Here is a 27,895-nt window from a genome sequence, read left to right on the forward strand (position 1 = left end):
CTTGGGGAGGGGGTGGGATTTGCCCTTCTGCCTCCCTAAAATTCTCCACTAACATCCCAAATGAATCAATTCAAACAGCCTAGAAAAGTGAAAATTCATAAGTTAACTCTATTTCCTAATCAAACTGAACTTGCAACATTGTTGATAAATCGAAATAGCCTGAAGCTGTAAATTGTGGCATCAGCCATGTCCTGGTTGTTTCACAACTGTTGTGGACTTAAGTTCCACTTTTGACATTGGAGCGCAAACAAAATTTAACACCGACATCCAGTAAGGTTGCTGAGAAATGCTGACTGTTGAATGAGATTTAAATCTGGGACCTGCCTTGTCTCTCCAGCAAATGAACAAGATATACATGCACTTCCAAAAAGAGCAGAGACTTAATTTTCTGAAGCAGGGCCCTGAACCGAAACGTCAACTTTGCTGTTCCTCTGATGCTGCCAGGCCTGCTGTGCTTCTCCAGCTCCACACTTAACTGACTTCTGCATGTGCAGTTCTTACTATCTGAGTGGCTTTATTCCTTGTGTCGAGGCCGATATTTATCTCAAATCAACATCATTCAAATCAAATGATTTCGTCGTCAACACATTGGCGCTTGTGGGAGCTTGCAGATTAGCTACTGCGTTTCCTGCATTATTCTAATGTGGTGGTTGGTTGGTTGGTTGGTTGGTTGGCTGGCTGGCTGGCTGAGCTGGTTCGTTGTTCTGCAGACATTTCATTATTCTGGGTAACATCAATGCAGCCTCCGATGAAGCACTGTTGTGTTTTCCCACCTGTTACTTGAACTCGGGTGTCCATCAAGCTGGATTACCTTACTTCCAGTTTTCCTTCGCAGTGCAGTGTATATGGGGTTGAGATCTGTGTTTTTTAAATAGCCTTCTTGGAGGAGTACCAGGTTTCTAGGAATTCCCCTGCTTGTCCCAGGATCCTGATGTTGTCCCAATCAAATTGATGGTTCTCCTTGTCCATGTGGATAGAGATGAGACAGCATTGGTCATGTCTTTTTGTTGCCAATTGCTATTCACATACCCTTGTGGTTAGTTTACTTCCTGTTCGTCCAACATAGTGTTTGTCACAGACTCTGCGGGGAATCTTGTATATGACATTGGTCCTGTCTATAGTGGGTAGTGGGTCTTTGGTTTGGGTGAGCAGTTGACAAAGGGTTGACATCAGTTTGTCTGCTACTGATGCCCAGTTGGTCGTAGGAGACTTGTGGTCAGTTCACATGCGTTCCCGATGTAAGGTAGCCTGATGAGCGTGTTGGGGCATGTAGTATCTTCCTGATGTTGTTCGTGTGATAGGCATCTTCTGACCCAGTTTTTCGGGTATCCATTGTCTTTGATACCTGAAAAAGGTGCTCCTCCTCTTCTTAGCATAGCTCTGTGCTGCTGCAATGTGTTGTTGTCCTTTTGTGGCCCATTCTCCATATGGATAAGAACTACCCATTTGATTGGGACAACACCTGGATCCTGGGACAAGCAAAGCAGAGACAAGCACGAGAATTCCTAGATGGACAGAGTTCAAATAACAGGAAGGAAAACACAACAGCGCTTCATCAGAGGCTGCACTGATGTTACCCAGCAGGGTAATGAAACGCCTGGGGAACAATGAACCTGTCTGGCGAGCCAACCAACCATAACATTCACAATCCGAGCTACAAATCTACTGAAACCATAGAATTACGACATCAAAAGTAGTTCATCAGCTATAAAGTGTTTTGGGATGTTCAGAGGCCTTAGATTTTCCCCACTGTATATAACATGTAGTGTTACATCAGGAAATGGCTAGGCCAAAACTTATGGCTTATCCTTACATGGTCTTTGAGGTAGTCATGGGGGGATGCCTTTGTTAATTCCAGAGTCCTCATAAGGACACCAATATTGCAGAAAGGAAGTTCCAAGATTTTGACCGAGTAACAACAAAAGCACAACAATTCCAGGCCAGGTTAGTGTTGCTTGGAGGGGAATTTGCAAGTGATGACATTCTTATCTAACGCGCCCTTATTTTTCTAGGTGCATAGGGTTGTATGCTTGGAAAGTGCAACTAAGAAGCTGGGGCAATTTGCTGATTTGCATCTTGTAAATGGTACATACTGCTGCCCACTATGTGTTGGTGGCAAAGGTTGAAAATGGTCGATGGGGTATTCGCAATAACATTGAACTTTGAGTGTGCTTAGAGTTGCGCCCATCCAGTATTTCATCCCATACCTTATGGTGAGCAGGCACAGAGGAAACAGGAAGCGAGTTAGTCACCACACAATTCCTAACCTCAAACACAATCTTAAATGGCCAATCCAGTTCAATTTCTGGTCAATGTTAAGCTGCAAGGTATTAATAGTGAGGGCTTCAGAGATAGTGATTCCACTGAATATCAACTGGAGATGGTTACTTTATCTCTTGTTAGAGATGATCATGCCTATCATTTGTGTTACTTGTCACTTTTCAGTCTAAGCCTGGACATGGCCTAGGCATTGCTGGATATGGACATGTGCTTCAGTATCGAAGGCATGACATACATTGCTAAACAGTATGTGCAGTACACATCTCCACTTCTGATCTTATGGTGGAGGGTAAGTCATCATTAAAGCAGCAGGAGATGACTGGACCTGGGACATTACTCTGAGGAACTAGGGGGTGACACGGTGGCTCAGTGGTTAGCACTGCAGCCTCACAGCACCAGGGACCCGGGTTCGATTCCAGCCTTGGGTGACTATCTGTGTGGAGTTTGCACATTCTCCCCGTATCTGCGTGGGTTTCCTCCGGGTGCTCTGGTTTCCTCGCACAGTCCAAAGATGTGCAGGTTAGATGGTTTGGCCATGGTAAATTGCCCATAGTGTTCAGGGGTGTGTGGGTTATAAGGGGATGGGTCTGGGTGGGATGCTTCAAGGGGCGGTGTGGACTTGTTGGGCCGAAGGGCCTGTTTCCACACTGTAGGGAATCTGATCTCTAATCTAACTCCTGTACTAACTTCCCAGAGATTAGTGACCTTACCACATCCATTTCTTTTGGACAAATATGGCCACAAGTCAGTGGAAAGTTTCCCCACCTCCCGCCAGATTCCTGTTGACTCCAGTTTCACTCAGGTCCACAATGTAACTTGATCAAAATGCTGCTTTGACGTGACCACAGTCAACTTCACCTCATCTCTGGATATGTTCCAACTAGTAATCAGTTCCACCCTTGCTACTCAGATTCCCATCCTTCGTTTTGCTGGGGTCCTTGCTACCAGAGTCAAATGTGAATTGATGTTAAGTTCAATCATTTTCACCTCATCATGAGTGTAAAGCTCTTTTACCTGTATTTGAATCATGGTGGTCATGCAGTAAGCAACTAAATGGCCCTGGCTTAAAAACAGTATCAGTGAACAAGTTACTGTTACTGTCCCTGGATCCAGGTGTTGTCCCAATCAAATGGTTAGTTCTTATCCATATGGAGAATGGGCCACAAAAGGACAACAACACATTGCAGCAGCACAGAGCTATGCTAAGAGGAGGAGCACCTTTTTCAGGTATCAAAGACAGGTAGCACTGTTATAGACCCCTTTTTGTTATTTTGCCATGATGGAGAGTAAACTGATGGGGTCAAATTGGACAGCGCTTAGTTTTACGGACAGGGCATATATGATCAGTTTGCTACCTTGTCAGATAGATACTAGTGTTTTCATTGTGCTGGAGCAGCAAAGTCAAGAACGCCATTAGTTCTACAGTACTTTTGTAGGAACTTTGTCAGGGTTCATAGCTTTTGCTGTGTTCAGTGCCTTCAGCCTTTTGAGGAGTGGAGTGGAGAGAATCAAATTGGTTGATGATTGACATCCATAATACTGGGAGATTTCAGGAGGAAGCTGAGACAAGTCATCCACTCAGCATTTCTGGCAGAGATAGTTTAAAAATCTTCAGGATCCACTCTTTTACATGTGTTGGGGTCTGTCAGCAATTAAGGATGGGGATATTTGTACAGAATAATCTTCCTGTCAGTTGTTTAATTGCCCACTACTGCTCATGATGTGTGGTGGATCTGCAGACATTAGAACTAATCAATTGGTTCTGGGACTGATTAATCATGTCAATTGCATGCTGTTTCCATGGTTTTGTTCGTGAGCAGCGTTGCCGTACAACTTTATCAGCTTGACATGACATTTCCTCATATGCTCTCCTGCGTTCTTCATTGAAGCAAGGTTCATCCCCCGGCACAAATGGTAATAAAAAGAAGAGAGTGTGGAGATATGCTCCAAATGAGGTACAGCTTGCAGTCAGACTTAATTCTGCAGCTAATGGCTTCATAGACGCCCAGTTTTAAATTGCTAGATCTAGTTGAAATCTATCCTGTTTAGCACAATGATAGTGTCAAGCACACAACACAAGGAATTGTCAATATGAAAATGAGACTTTGGCATCACAATGCCATGTACAGTGATCATTCCTACCTTTATTGTCATGGACAGATACAACTGTGGCAGATAGTTTAGGGATGAGATCAAATTGGTTCGCCCTCTGGCTGGTTCTCTCACCGTCACCAGCTGACCCCCTTTAGGATTTAGCCAGCTCAGTCAGCGCCACCAAGCCATACTTGGTAATAGACAGTGAAGTTTCCCACTATAACATTCTGTGCCTTTGCTGCCTTCAGTATTTCCTCTAAGTAGTGGTCAACATAGAGGAGTACTAATTGATCAGTCGACAAATGGTAATCAGCAAGAGGGTTTCTCGCACATGTTTGATTTGATGCCATGAGACATCATAGAACCTAGAGCTACTGCTGAGGTTTCCTAGAGCAACACTCCCTCCTAGTGTTTAGCACAGTGGTGTCACATTTGATGCATTGGGACTGTTTGTAGACCAGTGCATACAAACAAAAAAAAACAAAAACAACTAATCATCTAGACAATAAAGTGTGAAGCTGGATGAACGCAGCAGGCCAAGCAGCATCTCAGGAGCACAAAAGCTGACGTTTCGGGGCTAGACCCTTCATCAGAGAGGGGGATGGGGAGAGGGTTCTGGAATAAATAGGGAGAGGGGGAGGCAGGCCGAAGATGGAGAGAAAAGAAGATAGGTGGAGAGGAGAATATAGGTGGGGAGGTAGGGAGGGGATAGGTCAGTCCAGGGAAGACGGACAGGTCAAGGAGGTGGGATGAGGTTAGTAGGTAGGAGATGGAGGTGCGGCTTGGGGTGGGAGGAAGGGACGGGTGAGAAGAAGAACAGGTTAGGGAGGCAGAGACAGGCTGGACTGGTTTTAGGATGCAGTGGGGGAAGGGGAGATTTTGAAACTGGTGAAGTCCACATTGATACCATTGGGCTGCAGGGGTCCCAAGCAGAATATGAGTTGCTATTCCTGCAACCTTCGGGTGGCATCATTGTGGCACTGCAGGAGGCCCATGATGGACATGTCATCTAAAGAATGGGAGGGGGAGTGGAAATGGTTCGCAACTGGGAGGTGCAGTTGTTTACTGCAAACCGAGCGGAGGTGTTCTGCAAAGTGGTCCCCAAGCCTGCGCTTGGTTTCCCCAATGTACAGGAAGTCACACCGTGTACAATGGATACAGTAAAGCACATTGGCAGATGTGCAGGTGAACCTCTGCTTAATATGGAAAGTCATCTTGGGCCTGGGATGGGGGTGAGGTGTGGGGGCAAGTGTAGCACTTCCTGCGGTTGCAGGGGAAGGTGCCGGGTGTGGTGGGGTTGGAGGGCAGTGTGGAGCGAACAAGGGAGTCACGGAGAGAGTGGTCTCTCCAGAAAGCAGACAAGGGTGGGGATGGAAAAATGTCTTGGGTGGTGGGGTCGGATTGTAGATGGCGGAAGTGTCGGAGGATGATGCGTTGTATCCGGAGATTGGTGGGGTGGTGCGTGAGAACGAGGGGGATCCTCTTTGGGCGGTTGTGGCAGGGGCGGGGTGAGGGATGTGTTGCGGGAAATGGGGGAGACGCAGTCAAGGGCGTTCTCGACCGCTGTGGGGGGCAAGTTGCGGTCCTTAAAGAACTTGGACCTCTGGGATGTGCGGGAGTGGAATGCCTCATCCTGGGAGCAGATGCGGCAGAGGCGGAGGAATTGGGAACAGGGGATGGAATTTTTGCAGGAGGGTGGGTGGGAGGTGGTGTATTCTGGGTAGCTGTGGGAGTTGGTGGGCTTGAAATGGACATCAGTTACAAGCTGGTTGCCTGAGATGGAGACTGAGGGGTCCAGGAAGGTGAGGGATGTTTTGGAGATGGCCCAGATGAACTTGAGGTTGGGGTGGAAGGTGTTGGTGAAGCGGATGAACTGTTCTAGACACTTGGATAAGGAATAATTCCTTGAGAATGACAGAGTCAGGCTATACCTGACAAGTCTGTGGGCAAGTTCTCCCTAATCCTGTCACAAGCCCCTGGATGTTGTTAGTTAGGAGGGCTTGCAGAGTCAGTCGGGCTGGGTTTGCCTTTATCATTTCCAATGCTTTCTTAAGTTGATGCCAGATGGTTTACCTGGTTTAATTTCTTTCCCTAAACATAGTGGTTTTGATATAACAAAGTGACTTGCCAGGCTTTAACAGATGGCAATTCAAGTCAAAAAACCACAAAATATTATAAAAGTGCTAACTAAATGCAACTTGTAATTCACCCGCACTTTTTTTGCGCCATCTAGTTTTGTCCATTTAATTTCCTGGAACTATATTGGCTTACAGAACAATTGCTCAAGTTGTTGTTTAGACGTACATAGACAATGGGTATAATAAGCAATTGTCAGAGGTAAGAGCATTGAGATAATGGGGATCTTTTTTCTTAAAAATACTTGCCTGGACGATGTTGCCCAAATTCAATTTGCTTTCTGACATGTGGTTCATTGATTGAATTTCCATGAAAATGTTTCTCAGTAAAAGCTTGACATGTTGGTTCACTAGCTGAAGATACTGAATCCTCTACTGGAATTGCTACTTGTTTCAAGGGATCAATTGTGTCATCCCGGCTGGGATTAGTTTTGCATCCTCCTTCAATTCCAAATTCATGCGGAACCTCAGATGGTAACTTAGCATTTCTGTAATGAAAACAGGCAATCAGGAAGTCAATTTGTTTATTAGTGCATGTTTTATTTTTGCTTGTGTTTCACTGTACATCCAAAGAACCAAAATGGTTCTCAGCAATCAACTTAAGAGCTTTACACTATAATGTGACTTATAGTCCTACAGCATGGAACAGACCATTCAGTCCAACTTGTCCATAGTCGACCAAGTTTCCCAAACTAAACCAGTCCCACTTGCCTGTGTTTGGCCAGCATCCCTCTAAATTTTTCCTATTCACGTATCCAAATAAATTTTTGTTCACATCAAAATCTAGACACAGCTGACCAAAGTAACTTCAGGGATATGCTCATCTCGGCTAGGAGCTTCACTGAGAAAATCTGGGCTTCCACATTGAACCTAATCAAGTCACTAGCTAAAACTTGGAAACAATTTGTAGGCTTGTCTGCCAAGCTAAGAGATGGTGTGGAATGAGAGATAAAGAAATAATGCAAGTCAAAGAAACAGTTGCAACTTACCTCACAGGAAGCAAACTGCACCTCAGAATTCCTGTACAGTCAGAATTTTTTTTATTTGAACTTGTGTACTTAAAATTTATTAATTTGACACCACTGTAATTGAACCTCATTAGGCAACAGCAGCCCTGAATTTTGGAATACACTTCTTTAAGCTTTAAATAAATGCAACTGGCAGATCATTTTAAAGCATAAAAATTTGTTGATTACTTACAAGTTGCAGTTGGAATCTTCACTCACACGGTTACTTTTTTGGAATAACATACCATTCCACTGATGTTCCTGAAACAACACGGAAAACAGTAAATGCCTCAATGAGAAGAACACAAGTAGATAGAGTAAATGGTTTGCTTAATTTGCATTACTTTAACCAAAATGATATCTATTTCCAAATCACTTTTTATGTAACTGACAGTACACCATTTTTTATGGGAGTGATGGAGATAGGAGGTAGGACATGAAGAACTGAACACCCATCACAAAGCACAGCAGTAAAGGCTAAGCTCACTAGCTTTGTGCATTTCATGTTAAGTGAAGATCACACAAACACACCAGATTGGGGCACAATTAACCCTGCAGATGACTGGAAAAAAAAAAGAGAGAGAACAACACGGACAACCGTGCATCATTGTACATCACTGGCAAATGAATCTCAATTTAAACATGGGTGAGATGCTGCATTTGGGAGAATGGTAATGTGATGCTATGCTATATTCCTTGGAAAATAAATCAGGGTAGCAACAGAATCAGAGGTAGACAGACATTCATAAAATCAAAATGATCCCGGTTTTGAAAAAAAAACAGCATTTTGAGGAAAAGAGCTGAAAAGGATGATAAATTTGTACAGAATACTGGCTACATAGCGTGTACAATTCTGTTCTCCATATTATTACAGGGATATGGAGAAGTGGCAGTGCAAGAAAAGCATGCTTACAAAGATAACACCAAAAAAGAAAGCTTGTACTGGTCAGGAAGGACTAAACACGATGTAGCATTATCATCCATTGAAGTTTCAAGAGCTGACCTGAAGCCTTTAAGATTATAAAATATTTTCTAAAGGCAGATGTGAAGATGTTTCCATTTCGAGGAAAAAGTAAGACTAGAAGTATTTATGGGAAAGCCCAGTAAACATATTGGGAAGAAAAACTTATACCTGATAGGCAAGATGAAGATGGAAAAACCTTTGAATGGAGCACAGAAAATAACTTGGATCAGCTAAACCAAAATGACCTACTTCTGCACTGCAGTAATTCTTCTATTTGACTTAATAAGCAATTGATGCGATTGCCTAAAAATTTATGGTCATGTACCAGGACATCTAGATATCTATTACTGCAGACTTTCTTCAAATATATTGCTTTTCTATTTTTCTTGCCAAAGCAGACAATTTCACATTGTCAAACATGACACTCACAATCGACCAGATTTTTGCCCACTCTTTATCCAAATCCTTTTACACTGTGCCCACTTGCACCAAGCATAATTACACCAGTTGGATTGCACGTAGTTCACGAAAGGGATATAACATCACCTTCAAGGGCAATTATAGTTTAGCAGCAAACGCTAGCCTGATCAGTGATGTCAAAATCCCATGAAAGGATTAAGAAAGAATCTTACTTTCAAGTACCTATCCTATTCTCAAAGTTTCTATCACATTTGTTTCCATTGTAGTTTGAGGTAGTCTACTCCAGATCATAACTCATTGGATGGATGTTTTTCCTCCTTTGCTCTGTTTTTCTTTGTCAATTATCTTAACTTCATTTAACTACATTAAATGATAACAGGCCATTATTCCAACATAGTAATATTTAGATTCTAGTCAAAAAATTCAGCTTTGTGTAAGTTTGATGCAGTGCCTAGATTCTATTAAATCCTACAGTTTTAATTCATTCAATATGGAAATGTTCATAAAGAAACTGAATAAAGACAAGTCCTTACATCACGTTCACAGGTACTGATGGCAGTTGACAGGTAATCAGTAGCATCAGAGAAGCAGCTTTTTATCTTCATCAAAAATTCTTCTAAGGTTGAAAGTTTTGCATTCTGTTTCTCAAAAAAAATACAAAATCAGATATTATAATCAACAGTATTCAAGGATCTATTACACCCACATTCAAAAGTTAGATGCTGGCTTAACCTTTCACTGCCCTAAAGCTTATCCTTTTGGTCTGGGTCCAGGTCCAGGTCTCACCCCCCAAATTCTAGTGGATTCACCCACATCTTAAGGATTTGATGTAGAAGACTCTGTTGATGGGCTGAGAATCGAGAAGCAACATTGTAACTCCATCTTGTGAGAAACCATATTGAACAACAGTATCATCTAAATGGGAGCAGGGATCCCAAAAATGCTCAGTTACAATACCACATTAAAGGCAATTCACAATCAAAGAAAATTGAGAATTTGTCCTTTTTACCTGTGTAGTCAACCTTTGCTGAAGCATAACTATGTCATAATTTTGAGTGCATATTTCTTTTTGAAGAATTACTTTTTCCTGTTCAGACAATCTATACTTTTTCTTCTCTTCAGCAAGAGCTAATGCCAAAGCTTTATTGTTATTTTTAAGTGAAATCTTCATCATTGAGGAGTTGTCTGAAACAAAAAATGATTGCAATGGATCATGTTCAAAATGCAATGTTGAAATTATGATCTTTCTTTTAGCATCATCAGAAACAGCTGTGGAACCACTGCCTGCAGTAAGGCAACTTGATGAATTTAGACCGAGTGACTGTTGTGAACGTTGCAGAAATGACTTGAAATGAGTTGTTTGTTTCAAGAAACAAAACAGAATCAATGAGAAACAAAACGTCTAATCTATTTTAAAAATAAACATCTTCATACGGTTTATGTCTTTTAGAAGATTCAAGTCGAAGTTTGTTTTAATTTGTCTTCCCATTGTTCGCTGAAACTAGAAACAAACAGTCACAGAAGAACAACCAACCATAAAATAGTGGGTCGCATAAGGTGTACAAAATTAAGTGATAAAAACTGACCAAATAAGTCTTTAGGTAAATAGACTTGTGTGAGAATAATATTAATGGTGTCATTTGTGGAGCTGATTTCGTAACATCATTGTTTGCTCTATTAAACTAGCCATGTGAAGAGTAACCCAGTCAGCGGTAGACAAAAGTCTATTTGACAACACTTGACAAGATTAAATAGGGCAATTACGATACTTTGCCTCAAGTGTGATGGGGAATATATGACATATTAGAGACTCTCCATGGATATTCTTATAAAGTTATCATGGTCCGTTGCATACATCAAAACACTATACTGAAATCTATTAATTTGATTTTACAAAGAATCTGATGACATTAACCCTTAAAACTAGACAAGAGTCTATCATGGAAATCAAAAGTTAAGTTGATCAAACAGCAGGTTGTGCTAACATTGCACAATTGTAAAATTGCAACACAAAATCCCAAATCAAAAACCCAAAGATACTCTGCGTGACACACAACGGCTACAAAAAGTTAGTGCTGAATGCTGTAATATAGCTAATAAAGGTTCAAGTGCATTTGTAAGATAACTGATTACAACTAAACCATTTATTTTAATTTGCTGCTGTATTAAGCCAATGAGCAGCAGGCGATCAACAAATCTGAAGAGGAGTTACAAGATTTGTAACGCTAACTGCTTTCTTGCCAAAAAAATAATACCAGACTTGCTTATTTCTGTAATAATTATTGATTCAAAAACAGGGACGAATTAATGAAGTAGGCAAGTTGAAGTAGAAATCATGCCAAGAGACAGTGTGAAGAAACAGCTAACCAAAAGCAAAATTTAAAATGTAATAGAGTAGGCAATAAGAGGATTATAAGAGGAGCTGAGCGAAATGAGAAGGAAGTTCAGGAGTGGATCAGACAATTACTTTAGCCATTTCTAATTGATACTTCCACCTTCTCCAAAAAGCGATGAGGAGAAATATCTTAATCCAGAGAATGGTATAATTTGCTGCCAAAGAAAGCAGCTGAGGCCAACACACAATGTTTCCTAGGAGTCAGATATAGTTATTAGTGCTAAAAGGATTAAAGGATATGGGTAGAAAGCAAAAACAGGGCACTGAGTTGGAAAAGCAGTCTTGATCTCATTGCTTGTCAGAGAAGCCTTGAAGGGCGCTTATTTTCTATGTCTGCTATCCCTGCCATTCTCAGCCACTTCACCTGAATACACTAATTCTCCACAGAATGTCAAACAGTAATATTTACCAAATCTTACATCAGCAGTATTTAGTTATAAATTCCTATGCCTGAATTTGTAATGAGAAGATATTTGCTTAATGTAATTTTGTCACTGTAAATCCTCTCTTAGGGGATTTGCTGCATTACCACCAGTGTATGATTACGACCTAACAGTGTAACAAGAATTGCATTACATCTATGCAAGTAGCTCATCTAAGCATTCTTGACTGGAAGACTAGAAAATATATTCATACCATCGGTGCTATTTATATGGTTCTATTGATGGTGGCATTGGCATGAGACAGGAAATCAAAATGTTGAAAACATTTGATAGAAATGATAGCGGCAAGAAGTCACTAGTGAGAGTGGTGTATGGGTCCATCACAGTAACCACACAGAAGGATGGGGAATAACTGAAGAAATAATGACAGTGTCAGAAAGGTATTACAATAATCATTGGAGATTTTAAATTTACATTAACTGTAAAAGGCAAATGGGCAAAAGGTAACCCTGATGGTGAATTCATAGAATGTTTTCAAGATAGCATTTTAAGCACATGTTCCAAAACTGATCAGACATCAATTAATACTAAATAAAAGCCAAAGAAAAACTGCAGATGTCATAAACCAGAAACAAAAAGACGTTGCTGGAAAAGCTCATCAGATCTTGCCGTATCTGTGAAGACAAGTCAAAGTTAATGTTTTGGATCTCTCTCTGACTGACTGTCTCTCTGAACTTCCTCAGCAATCTAGACTAAATTTGGTATTGTGGAATGGGATAGAATTAGTTAGCGATCTCATAGTGAAGATGCTTTTATCGATAGGAAACAATACTTTGATTGAATTTTACACACAGTTTAAGGGAAAGAGGAGTGGGTGTGAGATCATAGCTTTAATTTCAAACCTCTACTTTCAATGGGAGGAGAGTTAATAACTACAGCGCACAAATTTAAGATAAATGCAAAAGAATCAGAAATGACATAGGAATGAAAATAATAAGTAGTGGAATGCCCAAGCAGAATCAACAATTATCAAAACAGGAATTGGATAAATATTTGAAGAAAGCTTTCGTAGGGCTTATGAATAGTTCTTTGCAAGAGTTGGCTTTGCCCGCAGCAGTATTACTAGAAATAACCACTTTGGGCAATGATTAACCTTCCCAAAGCACTGACACAGGCCTATTTTGGTTCTGTACTATTCTATAACATACATTGAACATCAAACTTGACGAAACAGGGAGGGTAGCAAGTGCACAGACCATATTCACTGTGACTGAGTGTGCATGTCTCACCGGGTGGTTTGGGAGCACCTCCAGCTAAGCCCTAAACGACAATTTCCAGATTGGTAGGCAAGAGACCCAACACAAGTCAGTCTTCAAAAATCTACTCACTGTTTTTAAAATCTACCTGTAGCAGGATTAGTGGGAATATTGACTTTGAACATAAAATAGCCTTCACAAAGGGCATTTTCCATTGTGTTTTATGGCATTTTATCCACACTAACAAACAATTTATTGAGTAGTCTCACAGCTAAAAGCTGCAATGTAGAGGTGCCGGTGTTGGACCGGGGTAGACAAGGGCTGAAATCATACAGCACCAGGTTATAGTCCAACAGGTTTATTTGAAAACACAAGCTCGCGGAACCTCAGCCCTTCTTCAGGCATTAGAACTTTGAAACCTCTTTTCATGTGATTGGAGCTAAAAGCTGGGCGCACACAAGACATTGTAGGCAAATCCCAGCAGGCCTATTCCACGTATCACTCACTCAATCACAACCTCCTGGGATCCTCGACATAATAGATCTCAATCTTCATCCATGAGTAGTAAGTAATTACTGAAAGCACTGAGCTAGAATTTCTGGCAATATCCCAGCTGTAGTGCTGAAAAGTTACGCTCTAGAACTAGCCATCCTGTCTAGCCAAGCGGATGCAATACAGTTACATCATTATCCACACAACCAATGGGGGATCCAGGCAGGTCTTATTCACAAAAGATAAATCACAGAGTGAATTCCCACCCTGTCAACCTCTGTCAATCAGCTGGAAACTGTGGGAGGAATATCGTTTGCACTATCAACACCATGTCACCAATAACCCATTCACTAATCCTTGATCTATTAAGATGCAAAGAGAGCAACTGCCCATGATATCACTGTAGCTGTTAAAATCATTCAGAATGGAAACAGCCTGTTCGGTGCAAATCATTCACACCAACCAGACATCCCAATCTGAGATAATGGGAACTGCAGATGCTGGAGAATTCCAAGATAATAAAATGTGAGGCTGGATGAACACAGCAGGCCAAGCAGCATCTCAGGAGCACAAAAGCTGACGTTTCGGGCCTAGACCCTTCATCAGAGAGCTCTCTGATGAAGGGTCTAGGCCCGAAACGTCAGCTTTTGAGCTCCTGAGATGCTGCTTGGCCTGCTGTGTTCATCCCACCTCACATCCCAATCTGACCCTGTCCCAATTGCCAGCATTTGGCCTACACCCCTCTGAACCTTTCCTATTCATATACCCATCCAGATACTTTTTAAGTGTTCTAATTGTACCGCCTCCACCATTTCCTGATAGCTCATTTCATACACTCTCTTCTCTCTGCATGAAAAAGCTTATCTTTGGGTCCTTTTTAAATCAGTCCTCTCTCATCTTAAAGATCTCTCCCCTGGTTTTGGACTCCCACACGGTAGGAAAACAAAATAAAAATCTAGGTTATTCACAGTCTCGCCTCATGATTTTATGAACCTCTAAGGTCACCCCTCAGCCTCTGATGCTCCACAGGAAAAAAACCAACATATTCAGCTTCTCCCTATAGCTCAACCCCTTCAGTCCCAGCAACATCTTTGTAAATCTTTTCTGCACCCTCTCAAATCTAACAGCAACATTCATATTGCAGGGAGACCAGAAGTGAGCGCAGTATTCCAAAAGTGGTCTAACCAATGTCCTGTACAGCCACAACATCATATTCCATATCCTCCACTCAGTGCATTGATCAATGAAAGTAAACATACTAAACATCACCTTCACCACCCTGTCTACCTGTTACTCCACTTTCAAGGAACTATGCATGTGTACTAAGGTTCTCTTGGTTCAGCATAACTTCCCAGTTAACTGAATGTAGCACTACAAATCCTCAAAACAAAAACCTAGTTATTCATGACCCTCCTACCACAAAGTAGAGGTTTCTCCTTGTTTTTCTTCATGATAAAATTCATGATTTTGAGTATTAACAGATTTTCTCCTCTAGGGCGGACCTCAGCTCCTCTAGTCTGTCCAGATGATAGACGTTACTGATATTGTATTAAATCTGGTCTGCACACCTTTGAAAGTATTGAGTGCTTAAGTGCAGTTTCCAGAATTCCTCACAATACTATACTAGTAATTGGGAAAACTTGCAGTGATTGGAGTCTTGCCTAGTACTCATGATGATTGCAGTTCTAAGAAACAAATCATCTCATTTCAGAACATTACTGTATTTTTCCAAGATGTACACCTTAAAACCAAACATTTTCAATCGCTTCATCACTATCGTTAAGATCAGAAATCAAGGTGTTCGTTGCAAGTAACAGTTAACGCCAGGCACATTTTGGAGAGTGTGTTTACTATGGTGCCACACAAATGGCTTCTGAACAAAGCCATAGTTTATGGAATTAAAAAAAGGGGACAGAAACAACAGATATAAAATTGGCTGAGTGACAAGTAGCAGATGGAAATGAATGCCTTTTAGTACTGGAGTGCCGTCTTCAAGGTTCATTGCTCTGAGCCTTGTTTCTCCAAATATAAAATGACCTAGACTGTGGAGTCCCAAAACAATTTCAAAGTTTGCAGCCAACATGAAATTTGGAAGCATTGTGAACTGTGAGGAGGACGGTGTAGAACTTCAAAAGGATTTAGAATCAGCCAACCGGTGGCATTTGAACTTCAATGTTGAGAAATGCAAACAGCCAATGTAAAAGAAAAAGAAAAAAGGAAAATTTTAATGGGGCGTAGGACAAGAGGTACCTGAATCAACTAAGGTAGCATGACTTGTTGAGAGCATGTTTAATGCAGCATATAGTACCCCAGCTTTTGATAAGAGTACAACAGAAAGTTATGCTGAACATGTATTGAACTTTCAAAGGATACTAGATTGGCCTCGCCTTGAGAAACTTGTCCAGCTCGGGGTGGGGGGGGGGGGGGGGGGGGGGCTGCACTTTACGAAAGACATAAAAACTACAAAAAAAAGAGATTCACAAGCATGACGTCGGGGATAAGGATCAGCAGTTAACGATAGACTGGACAAGTTAGATTTGCTTTTCTTAAAGAAAATAAGACTGAAAGATGATTTGATGGAGACATGCAAAAATCAAGAGGAGTTTAAACACAACAGACAGGGAGAAACTGGTCTAAGTCATGAGAAGATGGAGAAAGGTGAACAGCTTTAAAGAAATTCATAAAAGGAAAAAAATGAGAAAAAGATGTGTTTTCACATATGGAATGCACTCAGTGTGCTGAAGGCAGGTTCAATTTACACATTAAAAAGAAAAACTAAATAGTTAACTGAAAAAAGAAAGCCTGCAGGCTTATGGGGAGCTGGCAGGAGAATAACATTTCGTGAGCTACTCATTCAGAAAAAGGATACAGCCATGATGGGCCAAATGGCTGCCTTCTACATTGCAACAGTTCTGCAATGACCACCTTCAACAGCAGTCACCCAACTTCTCCACAGTTTTTAAGAACATCTAACATTTTTGAGAAGGTTTGTAGCTCAGGTTGTAAGTGAAGTTGTAGACTTGCCATCCATTTGAGCGAATAGCTGTACTTGCTACACGAATGCCTCAGCGAGCAAGTCTACAACCTTATCCCGAGCTATAAATCTTAAAAACTTTAAACATCTACAGGCACAATATCCTCAAACTGGCCTGCAGATGGGAGACAAATGCCATCTGTCTGAGCGCAACTCGAACTGTACTTCCTGCACAAACATCTCAGAACGAGCAAGTCTACAACCTGTTATTGACATCACCAATCAATCCTCTAACATCAACTTTCTGCTATCATTGCTAATGATAGAAAATCAATTAGTCACATAAGTATCAATATCAACAGATTAGTGCACAAGCAGGTTGAGCAATGTAAGATTTGAGGCAAGCTCGACAAAGTTTCAAGGGGAAAAGAATACTTACTGAGAATTTTGGTCTTAATCTTAGAAATCAAAGATGCATTATATTTTGTCTTTTTCATAAAGCAATTCCGGCGTTCCTTCATTTTACCAGAGAACTCCAAATGGTTGGTGGATACAGTTGCATTCATCATTTCACCTTCCATAATTTAAGTTGCTACTTTGTATACCTTAAAAAGGATAGACTACATTAATCGCATGCGATTCTGAACTCTCAAAATAATAAATATCCAATAAATGAAATACATATGTTGACCTATCACAAATATAATGATAATTCTACTTGTTCATACACTTAAATATACAGCACAAGTAATCTCAGTGTTATGTTCCATCCCCAATTCTTTCTGATTTAATAGCAGCGAAAAATCCTATGAGTTAAAATTACACCTACCTAAAAGATTTTTTTTGGGGGGGGGGGGCGCGCTAAGGAAAGAGGGTAGGTTCTCCCAGAAAATAATTATTATTATTTCAAACAATGTACAACAACATAAGGCTGTGGAGTAGACAAAGGAAATCATGGCAAATGTGATCACATACCAAACTGTGCTTTCATAGCATAAACCAACCTAAACAGAAAACTAGTAATTTTGGAGATTTAAAATTACTAAAGTGGCTAGATATAAATTTGTTTGCAGAAGTTCCAAACTTCCAATAGCCCTTCCATGTATTCCAGAAGATTAGAAAACTACCGACAAGTTGTCTTTTGGTTGTTTGGTTGTGTTCTAGACCTATTCACTACATTTTAATGGTCCATGTGTATTAATTCCACCACTAATCTTCATGTAGATTAATAGAACACCTACAATGTGGAAGCAGGCTATTGAGCCCACCGAGTCCTCAGTGACCCTCCAAAGAGTAGCCTACGGAAACCTAACACCTAGTCCTAGCCACGTAACCCTGCATTACAACCCCATATACAATCCACCTAGCCTGCTCGGCCCTAGACGCAGTATGGGCAATTTAGGATGGCCAGTCCACCGAACTGCTACCTTTCAGTGCCAGGGACCCAAGTTCAATTCCATCCTCAGGGGGTGGTATGTAGAATTTGCACATTCTCCCTGCATCTGCATGAGTTTTGTCCAGGTGGTCCGGTTTCCTTCCACATCCCAAAGATGTGCACGCTAGATGAGTTTGCCCTCTGCAATTGCCTGTAGTGTCCAGAGATGCACAGGTTAGGTGGGCTCACCATGGGAAATACAGGGTTACTGGGATAGGGTGGGGTAGTGGCAGGTGTGAACTGGATGGACCAAATAGCCTGTGTCCACCCTGTAAGGATTCTAGATGTAAGTCTGCTCACTGAGCTGGAAGGTTCATTTTCAGACATTTCATCACCATTCTACATAACATCAGCAAGTCTCCAGTGAAGCACTGGTGTTATGTCCCACTTTCTATTTATCTGTTTAGGTTTCCTTGGGTTGACGATGTCATCTCATGAGGGATTCTATGTAATTAACTTGCAAACATAACCCACTCATCCTGGGAACTGCCTGTACTTAGAACGAGTACAAAGTTTTAATATAAGGCTAGTGCAGAAAGTTGAAGTCAATCAGCCATAATCCTCCTGTATGGTGGGGCAGACTTGAGGAGACAAATGGCTTACTCCAACATTTTCTATCCAATCCAATGATGTGGGCCAAAAATTTAACCAATCTAACTGTATAAACTAATTCTGTCCACCAGACCAGATTATTACCACTACAATTTAATCCTATAATAGCGTAAAAACTAATACCTACCTTTCCAGATATCAAGATAAAGGCACTGATTGAATATTTACACATACACACCAATATTCTCCTTGCTCACAGTCAGCTTTCTCCACTCTTCCCCTATTTCTCTGTTCAGTCCACCTCTCTGCTCCTTTATCTCCCACCTTTCTGTCTACATTCCCACCAACCTTGCAATCAGTCACTATTTTCAGTCTCTATTCTCTCTCTCTCTCTCTCTCTCTCTCTCTCTCTCCCCCCCCCCCCCCCCCTTTAATATCATCTACTTTCTCTACACTTATACTCCCTTCATTGTTGGAGAAAGGGATTACAGATTTTCCTCTATCTTTTATTTCTTTATTCTTCCAACTATTCTTTCTGCCCTCCTTTATTCTACTTACTACCTCCCTATATCTTTAATTCCCTCACTCTATTCCTTTCACTTCATTCTCCTCTTTCTTTATTCCTCCATGTATATTCCCCTATTATCTACCTTTAACACTTCATTCTTCTTTTTCTCTATCCCTCTCACTAGCTCTCCAACTCTTTCTTTATTCTTCGCTTGCTCTAGCTCTTTACGCGTCTTTATCACCCATCTCCTACGTCTAGCTGTTTACCTCTCTTATTTCTCCTTACCACTCTATCAGTATTTTTCTCCTCCGCCGGTTAAAATCCACACCACGCGCCTCCAGTATCAAATTAAAAAATCAACAAGAGCCTCTCATTGGTGTTACAACGCGCAGGCGCGAGCGGCGTGCGCTCTCATTGGCCACCGGCGCGGGGGCGGGGACGGGCTGAGGTCACGGGGTGGGCTGCGCTGTGTTCTTATTAGCGGCGGGAGAGCGCTTTTGATTGGGTTGCCCTGTGTTACGTGAGGTTTGGGGGTGGGTCGTGTTTGATCACGTGATCTGTAGATGCTGGAGCTGGATGTGCGCAGCAGGGCAAGCGGCGTCTTAGGAGCACAAAGGCTGACGTTTTGGGTCTAGAACCTTCATCAGAAAAGGGGGAGGAGGATCAAAGATGGATCGAGAAGACAGGTGGAGAGGAGACAGACATGTTAAAGAGAGATAATAGGAACTGCAGATGCTGGAGAATCCAAGATAAGTGTGAAGCTGGATGAACACAGCAGGCCAAGCAGCATCTTAGGAGCACAAAAGCTGATGTTTCAGGCCTAGGCCATTCATCAGAAAAGCTTTTTTCTTTTGGATGAGGCTGTCAGTGGAGGGGGACTGGTCAGGCCTGCAGGACAGGAAGAAGTGGAGGACCTTTAGGCCATCTGCAAGGGGAATGCAGATGTATAGGGACTGGACCTCCATGGTGAAAATGAGGTGTTGGGCATGTGGAATTGGAAGCTCTGGAGAGTGTTGGGTGGTGTCAAAAGCAGCGATGGAGCCAGTAGAGGTGAGAGTAGGTGGGGAGGTAGGGAGAGGATCTGTCAGTCCGGGGAGAATGGACAGGTCAAGGAGGTGGGATGAGGTTGGTAGAAAATGGAGGTGCAGCTTGAGGTGGGAGGAGGGGATGGGTGAGAGGAAGAACAAGTTAGGGAGGCAGGGATGAGCTGGACTGGTTTTGGGATGCATTGGGGGGAGGGGAGATTTTGAAGTTTGTAAAATGCACATTGATACCATTGGGCTGTAGGGTTCCCAAGTGGACTATGAGTTGCTGTTCCTGCAGCCTTTGGTTGGCATTGTTGTGGCACTGCAAGAGGCCCAGGATGGACATGTTATTCAAGGAATGGGAGGGGGAGTTGAAGTGGCTTGTGACTGGAAGGTACAGTTGTTTATTGCTAACCGAGCGTAGGTGTTCTGCAAAGCGGTCCCCAGGCCTTCACTTGGTTTCCCCAATGTAGAGGAGGCCACAACGGGTACAGCGGATGCAGTATATCACATTGGCAGATGTGTAGGTGAACGTCTGCTTGATATGGAAAGTCTTCTTAGGGCTTGGGATGGGGTTGGATTTCACAAGTTTCAACAGTAGTAAATGAATTGAATATCAAGGGAAGATGATTGACAATCTTCTTGTTGCTGACAACCATTGTCTTGCATTTATACACCTGTACTGACTCTTGGGACTTGTCAACCTGAGTAAGAACACAGTTCTGCATTTGCTGGAGGTCTGAAATAAAAATAGAGTGCTGGAGAAACTCGGCAGGTTTGGCAACATCTCTCTTACAGAAACATGAACATACTGAGTTTCTCCAACACTTTGGTTTCATTACATATGAACCCAAGCCTGAATGTTGACCAGATTTCACTGGACTTGTACATTAGAGTATGTCAGGAGTTGTAAACGGTATCGTGCACTGCAGACAACAGTAATCAGCCCCAGTTCTGATCTTATAGTGGAGGGAAGATCATTGAAGCAGCTGAGGTGTTTGGATCCATGAGGTTACCCTGAGGAATTCTGGCAACTCTTCATTGTTTCACGTCACAACCAGCATGAGGGAAGATGGTTGTTGGAGGTCAATCAGGGCAGAAATGAGCCTCAAGTGTCTCGTGTTGACTGAGGCAGTATTGGGGTCAGGAGTTGGTGTTGATTGAGCTGAACCCAAATTGAATGTCAGAGAATATTAATGCTTTGTTTGAGCTGCTTGGTAGCATTGTTGATTAGAGGGACCTGATGGTTAGATATCACAGAATCCCTGTAGTAGGGAAAGAGGCCATTTGGCCAATCGAGTCTGAAGAGCATCCCCATAACTGCCCCCTTTCCATTAACCTTGCATTTACCATGGCTAATTGGTTACACATCTGTGGACACCACGGTTAAATTTAGCAAAGCAAATCCATGTAACCTACACATCTTTGAACTTTGGAAGGAAACTGGAGCTCCCAGTGGAAACCCACACAAACACAGGGACAATGTGTAAACTCCACACAAACAGTCATCCAAGGCTGGAATTGAACCCAAGTTCCTGGTGCTGAGAGGCAGCACTGCAAATTTGTCATCAAAGTTTATCTTCTCCCTGTTTGTTGTATTTTTGGTTTTCATTCGTTAGTCTTTTTAAACTTTCTCAGTCCTTTGGCTTACTTCTAACCTTTCCTACTTTGCATTTTTTTTTCCCTTGCAACTTGATGTTATCTGTAACTTTCTTGCTTATTTTATCTACTTGTGTCTTAAAAAATTTTGATAAGCACAGGAGTGACAGGTTAGCAAGAGGTTGGGCGGAATGTGGAGCAATCAGATTTTCCATGATATTTTTGAATCGTGGAGCAGGTCCAAGTGGCCCATTTCTGCTTCATATATTCTTTTCATATATATTGATTTCTGTTTGGGCTACAAAGTCTGTCCTGGAGTTTGTGCCATACACAAGTTTACACTTGATCTGACAGATGGCATTGTTCATCCTAGTATCCTCCTCCCTCTTCAATCAGAATGTGGCCGTTGTAAAACTAACTACATTTCTACGTTTTCTACCAGAAAAAATACATAATTGTTTTTATTCCCACTTAATGAAAAACAAGATTGTCAAATCTCAAAAGTAAAGAGTAAAGTGATAGCATCCTCATTGTCTGAACCTCCCATTCATGGTATAATGAACGGTGAAAGACAGTTTTCCGACATTCCGCTGCACTTTGCTTTTGCGAAGAATGAAGAAAAGTCCTTGTACAGTTTTGAATGACCTCATCTGAACATGAACAAGTTTGGTTTTGCAGATATTGAAATTTCATGATGTGTCAAATGACATTGGTATGAAAATGCTGAAGTGAAAACTTGGGAAGGAAACTTGGCAGGATTACCAACTGCTGACGTTGCACAAATGGAGTCATCTGGAATAGTCACTGTGTGAAATAAATTTGAATTATTTTACAATTTATCCAATTTGCCTTTTTTTTCTGCACACTGTGGAGTTAAATTGATTAAATAAATTATGTTTAACAGATTTAGTTGGTATCAATATTGATACAAGTGTTCTTTGAATCGCGCTAATTATATTTACACAAAACTGGGCCACAGTGTTATCAATATTCTATCAAGGCCAGTAAACATTTAATGAAAATGTCAGCAAGCTACCCTATATTTATGAAATAGATATTAGTTACTTGCCATCAATTTGAAAGTAACCCAGTGAACTATTTGACTGGTAGTATAATGCAGTGACAGACATGCATGAAATTTAAGACCAGGAGTATCAGTCCCAGGGTGCCTGTTTCTATTTGTGTTTACACCAAGGTTTCCTAGCAACAAGAAAAGTACTTTGGTCTTTTGAATGAGATCAGAAACCCGAGTATTGAGTTTCTGCGCCAAAGAAATTGTAGATACATTGCAGAATTCATGCTCTAGGTATTTATTCTGCAAGCACTTTTTGGCATTGGTAACTAAATTGCATTTTTGGAAAGTCTAGAGTTCATTGCATTTTCTTAAGAATTGAACTGTTGTATTCTTGCATCAAGTTTTTTAAAGATATTATTCAGGTAATGTATACTTGTTTTCAAGACTTTTACTGTTATGAGAGCAATATCTATGATTGAAAGCAAAATTGAAAATGGCCTCCAACCATTTGTTAGTGATTCCACATGTAAGTTTTGTAATGCTATTCTGTAAGTAAAGAAACCTAACCTTCATTACAGGGCATGAACTAAGGAATAGTCTCTGGTCTTCAAACCCGAAGTGATTTTTTTAGAGAAGAAGAATGTCACTGGACATGGAAAAACAACACATAAAGAAAGAAATTGAAAAATTGTTGTATGTATCAAATTGTTGTTTCCTCCTCTTAATGTTGTCTCTATTATATGTGCTTAAACAGCAACTTATGGATATAAAAGAGAGAAAAATATAATTTGAAGGCCAAACAAAGTGGTCAATGACTTCTGTTTTGTAAGCCTCAAAATGTTCTGGCAAGATCCCACAGGTGTTGAAAGCTTTCTAATGCTAAATAAAAGTGAACATTTTTCCTGGGTGAGATCTAAAATAATTGTTAACAAATGGTATGACCATTGTGAGTGCTACCGCTGAGTTTTCTCTTGCTGTGAGCCAGTAACTTTATATGCATACACTTCCAGAGGCCATTGATAACAATCGGGATGGGACATTTGTATGTCTTATTAACATGTAAATTCCATTCACTTTGAGACAGGGGCCTTGAGGTCAATTATCATTCTACAGTTATCAGCTAATAAGGCATAGACCAATAATCAAATGAAGAATCTCCTTCCTATATGGATTACAGTTATAGGGCAGTGGTTTTACCTAGTCATTAATGCTCAATAATCTTTCATGGGGAGGAAACTGCGCATAAAAGTTAAAGTGACCATCTGTTATACTTATGTAACTAGCATCTGTTTCTGTACAAAGGAAACATTACATTGGCACAAGACTTCGTGAAAACAGCTTTGATCCCAAGGGAAAAATTGAACCAGTGGAGTCAACCTACTTCAATGATTTGGTAAAGTTAATAACAAATTAGAGAATTACCATTAACTGGTTAGTCTGAAATAAATGTTAATTTGTTATGAATATTTGTTTAGCAGGAATTCATAACATGGCATCTACTCAAAACATTTTTTGTGGTTTATAAAAATGCAGACATCTATACCCAAACAATAATATTTGTGAAATACACTGAAAAAAATTTTAACTACTTCATTTTAACTTGTTATATGGAACTATCTTCGGTTTACAACATAGTATTTATTCAGAGTTAATGGTAACTGAAATTGCTTGCTAAATTAATTTTGACTAACCAATAGCTATTAACATTTACAGTAGCAACTTCCCATTAAGATGTCGCAGAGTATTGAGTGAGACCTATTTTATCAGTTATTAAAGGAGATGACAAAGTTTGTACTAACAATTATTTATGAATATAGTTAACAACATTTAAGTTAGTGATTAGGGTTAACTGATAGACTAAATAACATTAAAAAGGCTATTCAATTATAGCCAAGAAATTCAGCATTAACTGCTTGCTAAAATTCACATAATAATTGATGAAGTTAATTTGGGATTAGGCATCTTGGATATTGACAAACTAACCCCATATATTTCACAGACATCCTTTCAAACAGATTTGTGCCAAAATGCTTGTAGCCAGCCACATGTCCAGAAGTGTGAACTATCTCATTCTTTTTGGTTGACATGGATGAAATAGTTTCTTTGTTTTCCACGGAGAGGATTGTGGTAGCTTGAAGATACAGAGAACTCTGATCCTTATTGTTATCCATTCATCTTGGAACATCTCCTGGCTAACTTTACTTTTTGTGCAGGTATCTGTCCTTGAACTAGCTGTCTTAAATCTTATTTCTGAATCCAGGAAAACTTGTACTTTATTGTGACACACCTCTTAGCTTCTTAGGTCTTAGTAACAAGCTACAGGCTGACTCAAATACCTTAATATGACCTTTAACAAGCCATCTCTGGATCTATAGTCTTGATAATTTGTCTTCTATCACAGCATGAACCAATTGAACCAATTTGAGGTTTAAGAGTTTTACTGGCATTTGTTATCAGCACAGAATTCCAAATTCTGGAAAAGCATAAGCAATATCTTTCCTATTTCAAGACAACTTTCCGTTATAATCTCTTCAATGTAGACCTCTTTTCGCAATTACACAGACAATGTTACTGAAAGTCACTGAGGATAAATCTTACCAGAAATTGGCTTTGTTATTTTCATCACGTTTTTTGGAGAGTTTCTTCTTGTGAGACTCATACTATTTTATATAGGTCATGAGAAATTCAATTCAACAACTAAAAATTATTCTTCATGGTGTCCACTCATCTCATGCCAGCCCGATTTCTCCCACTCACCGTTGGCAGAAGTACTTACCACTGCTGGGATAGCTCAAGATTACTGGCACCATATTGAAAAGGCCACAGTGCACTCAGTTAAAAATGGGCAGTCCAGAGCTGCCATGCATTGTCGGACACTTTTGTCCTGGACATGGCAGACAAGGGAAAATCGGCACTGTGGACTGGGACCTGGAGGAACTGGTGAAAAGGGCAATGCAGGGGAAAGATGTCCTCTTTGCCCAGGACTGACAGAGAAAGTCAAGACACCAGACCCTGCTATCCTGTTCCCCCAACTGGGCCAGTTGTCTCAACAATCCAAAAGAACATCTACTAGTGCCATAAGAAGGTGAATCACTTTCTCTGCACCACCAGAGTAAGTGCCACCATCTTCTCTCAGCTAACAAGGCCCTGCTAGCTAACTCACGCTCACCTTCCACCTCTGTTATGCAATACCACTTTCACTATTACATGTGACATCTTCCTTACTGTCACTGACTCAATTCTCCAACCCCACTGAAACTGCAAGCCTCCTGCATTGCCTACAGAGTGCCTCAAGATTTCTCTCCACAAACATTTGTATCAATTTATTTAATCAATTTAATTCCACAGTGTGCAGAAAAAAGAGGCATATTGGATAAATTTTGATAAATTGTGATACAATTCAAATTTCAACTCACTCAATCCCTCCCAATGCAGTTGGGCCCTTTCTGCCTCAGGCATCCAAATGCTTGACTACCTTCATGGACAACTTGGTGGCCGACTTGAAGACCCAGATCTACCATTGTCAGTGCACAGACCTGCACTCCACTGTTCCAACCATTGGTGCTCAGCACCACAGCAAAGCCACAGGAGGGCAAGAGACCTTGAACTCACTTCAGGTGCCCCTTCCTCATAAGGATACAGGGTGGCGCCAGGAGGAGGAGAACCAAACACAGGCTCCTCAGTAATTTCTTCTCAGATCATTCCAGAGATGACTGGGCCTTCCATCTTCACCATACCTGCAACTTTCAAACCTCTGGGAGTTGAAGCTGGGCAGGGTGTACCTGTCTACGGGCAGAGCATGCTCAATTCTTGAGGCACAAATGCTCTAATTTTCCAAGACCATCAGGGTCTACTGCAGCAAAAGTGGAGAGTCCTTGAAAGACAGCAGCTCTGGCAGCATCTGTGGAGGAAAACAGAGTAGATGTTTCGAGGCAGTCACCCTTTGTCAGAGCTGAAGGTAACTAGGGAAGGGTAGCATGTATGCTGATGATATGGGAAGGGACAATGGTTGGGGATAATTTACAGAAGGTGGGCACTCTGCAAAATGTAAGCATTGTAACTGCCCCCTGGATAGTGGGTGCATGCCTGTAGCAACTGTTGCCTGTAGTCACAAACAAACTGGACACTGAGAGAGCAAAATGCCTTCCTGTTCAGGATCTGGCTGGATGATGCCAAGGAAACTGTACCGCCACCTCTAACCCAACCCAACCCACACCAGCATTACTGGGAAATCCTCTCTGGCTTTCTTGTGAAAAGTTATTGAATGACAGGAAATGGCTGGCAGATAGCTGGTTTTATCTTTACACATTAGTGGCCTTCAATTTGCAGTGAATATTTTCCTTCAACGCAATGGTTTTAACATACTGTTTGTGAAAAACTTTGTTCAGTTCTGTTTCCCATTTCCCTTTTGGGGTGTATTTTCACCCTACCTAAGTATTGAAGACATGCCTGGACTCATTATTGCACTGCACATTCACAGATATCCTGGTTTGTAGAAACTTTGCAGGAAAGTAATTGTTGCCAGCTTTCTTCTGATTGTTTTATCCAGTACCCCCTTTCTTTTGAATGCACTTTTTCCCATTATTTCTGATGGCCATCTTAATTCCTGTCCCTTCCCATTTGTCTCGCTTCAGCGACCCCCGATTACAATCTCCTTGGACATCTCTCCACCGATCCAACTCCCATTCACATTCAGTCTCATTCTTACTGCACTTCACATTCAGTTCCATTGCTGTTTATCGATTGTCACGTCACCAAGTTGTGCCGATGTGTTCCCCATCCTTCATATCCAGCTCCCAAATCCTCATTGTGTTCATAACTTTCTTATTCTTCCCTCTTCAAGTCACTTTGCTCCTTCCATTCCCCAAATCAGGTGATTTGAGTCGAATTCTCTTTCTTTGCCGCAACACACCTTTGTCTCAAACTTTTCTGTTGATCTCCCTTTTAATTGTACCTCAATTTAATACTTTGTCACTTTTAAGCTGATCCCCCTTTCAAATTCGCATATGCTTGCCCACTCCACCCTGTTATCTGAGTGAGACATTGTGGCTGCCTCAATCAAGTTGGCTAGTGGGCACAGTCAGCCTTCAACCAAGACACTATATGTGGAAGCAGGAACTCCTCTGACTGTCAGCTTTGATGAACTGCTCAACATGGTCAGCCTTCACTTAAGACATTAAGAAGCTGCACCAAAATCTACTCAGAGTCTGAAGGAGCCAAGTATTGTACTCACTAGAGCTTAAAGGAAGCAGTCTACACCTTCAGTTACAGATCTAATGCTCGAGTTGGAATTATAAACAAACATTTTTACCTGAAAGGATTGTGACTTTGGTTGCAATTCTAACGGATTGGGGTTTTCAT

General features: G+C 41.2%; 2 protein-coding genes across 5 annotated transcripts in view; one reads left to right on the forward strand and one right to left on the reverse strand.

The window, feature by feature from the left end:
- Positions 1–19,221, reverse strand: part of sgo2 (shugoshin 2) — a 41,327-nt gene extending 22,106 nt beyond the window's left edge. For 2 of the 3 annotated variants that reach the window (XM_048534192.2, XM_059647128.1), the window contains exons 1-6: positions 19,181–19,221; positions 16,840–17,005; positions 9,910–10,085; positions 9,434–9,538; positions 7,710–7,777; positions 6,759–6,997 (exon numbers count right to left, since the gene is read on the reverse strand). In XM_048534192.2, coding sequence (XP_048390149.2) covers positions 6,759–6,997; positions 7,710–7,777; positions 9,434–9,538; positions 9,910–10,085; positions 16,840–16,981 — 730 coding nt within the window. In that variant the 5' untranslated portion in view covers positions 16,982–17,005; positions 19,181–19,221. Of the gene's footprint in view, positions 1–6,758; positions 6,998–7,709; positions 7,778–9,433; positions 9,539–9,909; positions 10,086–16,839; positions 17,006–18,574; positions 18,689–19,180 lie in introns of those variants that run through there. The other variant, XM_059647127.1, reaches the window with a different exon arrangement.
- Positions 19,222–19,465: 244 nt separating this feature from the next.
- LOC125454375 (gamma-crystallin M2-like) overlaps positions 19,466–27,895 on the forward strand; it is a 32,286-nt gene continuing 23,856 nt past the window's right edge. For both annotated transcript variants that reach the window (XR_007247975.2, XM_048535060.2), the window contains exons 1-3: positions 19,466–22,956; positions 23,113–23,227; positions 23,837–23,927. Coding sequence is in view for 1 of the 2 variants with exons in the window: in XM_048535060.2 (XP_048391017.1) it covers positions 23,175–23,227; positions 23,837–23,927 (144 nt within the window). In the remaining variant the exon portion in view is untranslated. The remainder of the gene's footprint in view (positions 22,957–23,112; positions 23,228–23,836; positions 23,928–27,895) is intronic.

The sequence above is a fragment of the Stegostoma tigrinum genome, chromosome 7 (genome assembly GCF_030684315.1).
Source record: "Stegostoma tigrinum isolate sSteTig4 chromosome 7, sSteTig4.hap1, whole genome shotgun sequence".
NCBI classification, from domain to species: domain Eukaryota; kingdom Metazoa; phylum Chordata; class Chondrichthyes; order Orectolobiformes; family Stegostomatidae; genus Stegostoma; species Stegostoma tigrinum.